The sequence below is a fragment of the Elephantulus edwardii genome, unplaced genomic scaffold (assembly GCF_000299155.1).
Source record: "Elephantulus edwardii isolate Elephantulus edwardi_28Jun2011 unplaced genomic scaffold, EleEdw1.0 scaffold00318, whole genome shotgun sequence".
Taxonomy (NCBI): Eukaryota; Metazoa; Chordata; class Mammalia; order Macroscelidea; family Macroscelididae; genus Elephantulus; species Elephantulus edwardii.
Window position 1 is genome coordinate 1,946,831 of NW_006400068.1, and position 1,921 is coordinate 1,948,751.

Genomic DNA, 1,921 nt, shown 5'->3' on the forward strand with positions numbered 1-1,921 from the left:
TAAATGGATTAATTCTATCTGATTTTGTTTACGATTAGCTTGGTTGGGAAGCTTCTTGTGTATGCAAACGGGATCTGGTGGGCAGGCCATTGGATTTAAAAGTTGGTTGGGCACTCAGGCCTGTGGCCCTCAAGCCTGGTATTGATTATATTTGGAGGGAACAGTTGTTCTAAGTGGTGCAGTACTTGTCTGTCTTAGTTTGCTGTACTGTGATTACTTGGAGTTATTGTGATAATAAAATCTTTGCCACTGGTGTGCCAAATTCCAAAAGGGTTTCCCATTGGGGATGGATTTTGGGGAGCTCTCTGATTAAGACAGATTAGGAAGCAGGATGGTTAGTCTACTTCCTAAATAAAAAGCTCTTTAAAACCCTATGAACACTAAACAAAGAGGACGCTTATTAGAGAGCAACAATTTTCAATTAAGAGTGGAGGAAAAAAATTAAGAAATGGAAAATGAGAATGTTGAGCAATTGTAAAAATATATTCAGTGCCATCACAAGGGACATAGAGAAATTATGGAATTGGAGTATATTTTCCTGTACATGGACATAACAAATAAATTCTATATTAAAATAATTTTGGGAAAATAATTTTTAATAAAGTATTGGTCTACTAAGGTAAAGATATTACAATCTACATTTTCTTATGAACAAGAAAACAAAATTGAGTACACCAGACTTGCCAGTAATCTTATTTTAGAGAATATGGAGTGAGGTAGCCTTTGATAAAAATGGTGAATATAAAGAGTAGGTTCCCTTTGCCCAAACAAAGAATTGTTGTGGAATCCTCTGGTTTAATTGTGCTCTGAAAAAGTCTCTATGTGGACCAAGCATTTGTTAGAGTCATGGTTATGAGGTAAGGGGAGGAAATAAAAATAAGAGTAAAAACAAGGTCGTTTTATTGGGAAAAAATAAAAATTCTGAAGGCCTAGATAGGCCATTTCCCCCACAGAGTATGGATAAAAAAAAAAAACAAAACCTATGTTGCTAGGAGAGGATATTCCTTAGAAAATAGTGGCATAATATTCCTTAGAGATAAGCACCTTGTTTGGAAATATGGAGGACCAGAGAAAGAGAAGATGACCCTCAACCAAACGGACTGACATAGTGATTGCAGCAATGAGCTCAAGTAAGTCAGAGACAGTAAAGTTGGCAGAGGATAATACAGGGTTCAGATGTGTTATTCATAGAGTCTCTATGAGTTGTTCTTGACTCAATGGAACCTTAACTACAACTACTGAAAAGAGTTTTTGTGTTTTGGTTTGTTGTTTTTTTAAATAGTGAGCAGTTCCAATGTATCATTTGACCCTTGCCCTGCATGAGTTCTGCCTTTTTTTTTTGTTTGTTTTTTTTTTTTGCTAGTCTGACCCTCCGCCTTAGGGCCTGTTACCCGGAAGCGTGTCAGAAGCTGTTGTGGGAGTCCTCTGCTTTGCCTGGTCTTGGCTTGAGCCTGCGCTGCTTCTGGTCCTGCGTCTGCCGGAGGCGGCAGGTCCCTCTGTTCCTCCCCAACCGGTATAATCTCCGCCTTGGGGCCTGTTACCTGGAGACTATACCGGTTGGAAAAGAAAAAACACAATCAATACAGGAGTTCTACAGGACCCATCACCATCCCTGAGGAGACAATACAAGTAAACTTAAGAGACACTGGACACAGGAAGAAGAAAAAAAATCTCTCTGACAAGCTGTCAGGTCATGGGTCAGACAATGGGAGATTAATTCTGAAGGCATTTGGTAGAACTGAAGTGGTATCATGCTAGAGGGTGGAGCAGGGAAATAAGTGGGTCAACGCACTAGGCTAAGGGCAGGGACTACACTGTAACTAATGGTCAACTCCAAAATGAGGTATTTATCTTTCACTACTCCACAAACTGCTGTCTGTCAGATACTCTTCTAAATGTAAATATTCAGATTAAGACAGAC

General features: G+C 39.3%; 1 protein-coding gene across 1 annotated transcript in view; it reads left to right on the plus strand.

Annotated features, from left to right (window-relative positions):
• The first annotated feature begins 846 nt into the window (after positions 1–846).
• LOC102866721 (60S ribosomal protein L35-like) overlaps positions 847–1,921 on the plus strand; it is a 118,518-nt gene continuing 117,443 nt past the window's right edge. The window contains exons 1-2 of the mRNA XM_006901319.1: positions 847–857; positions 1,364–1,556. Of these exons, the coding sequence (XP_006901381.1) occupies positions 847–857; positions 1,364–1,556 (204 nt within the window). The remainder of the gene's footprint in view (positions 858–1,363; positions 1,557–1,921) is intronic.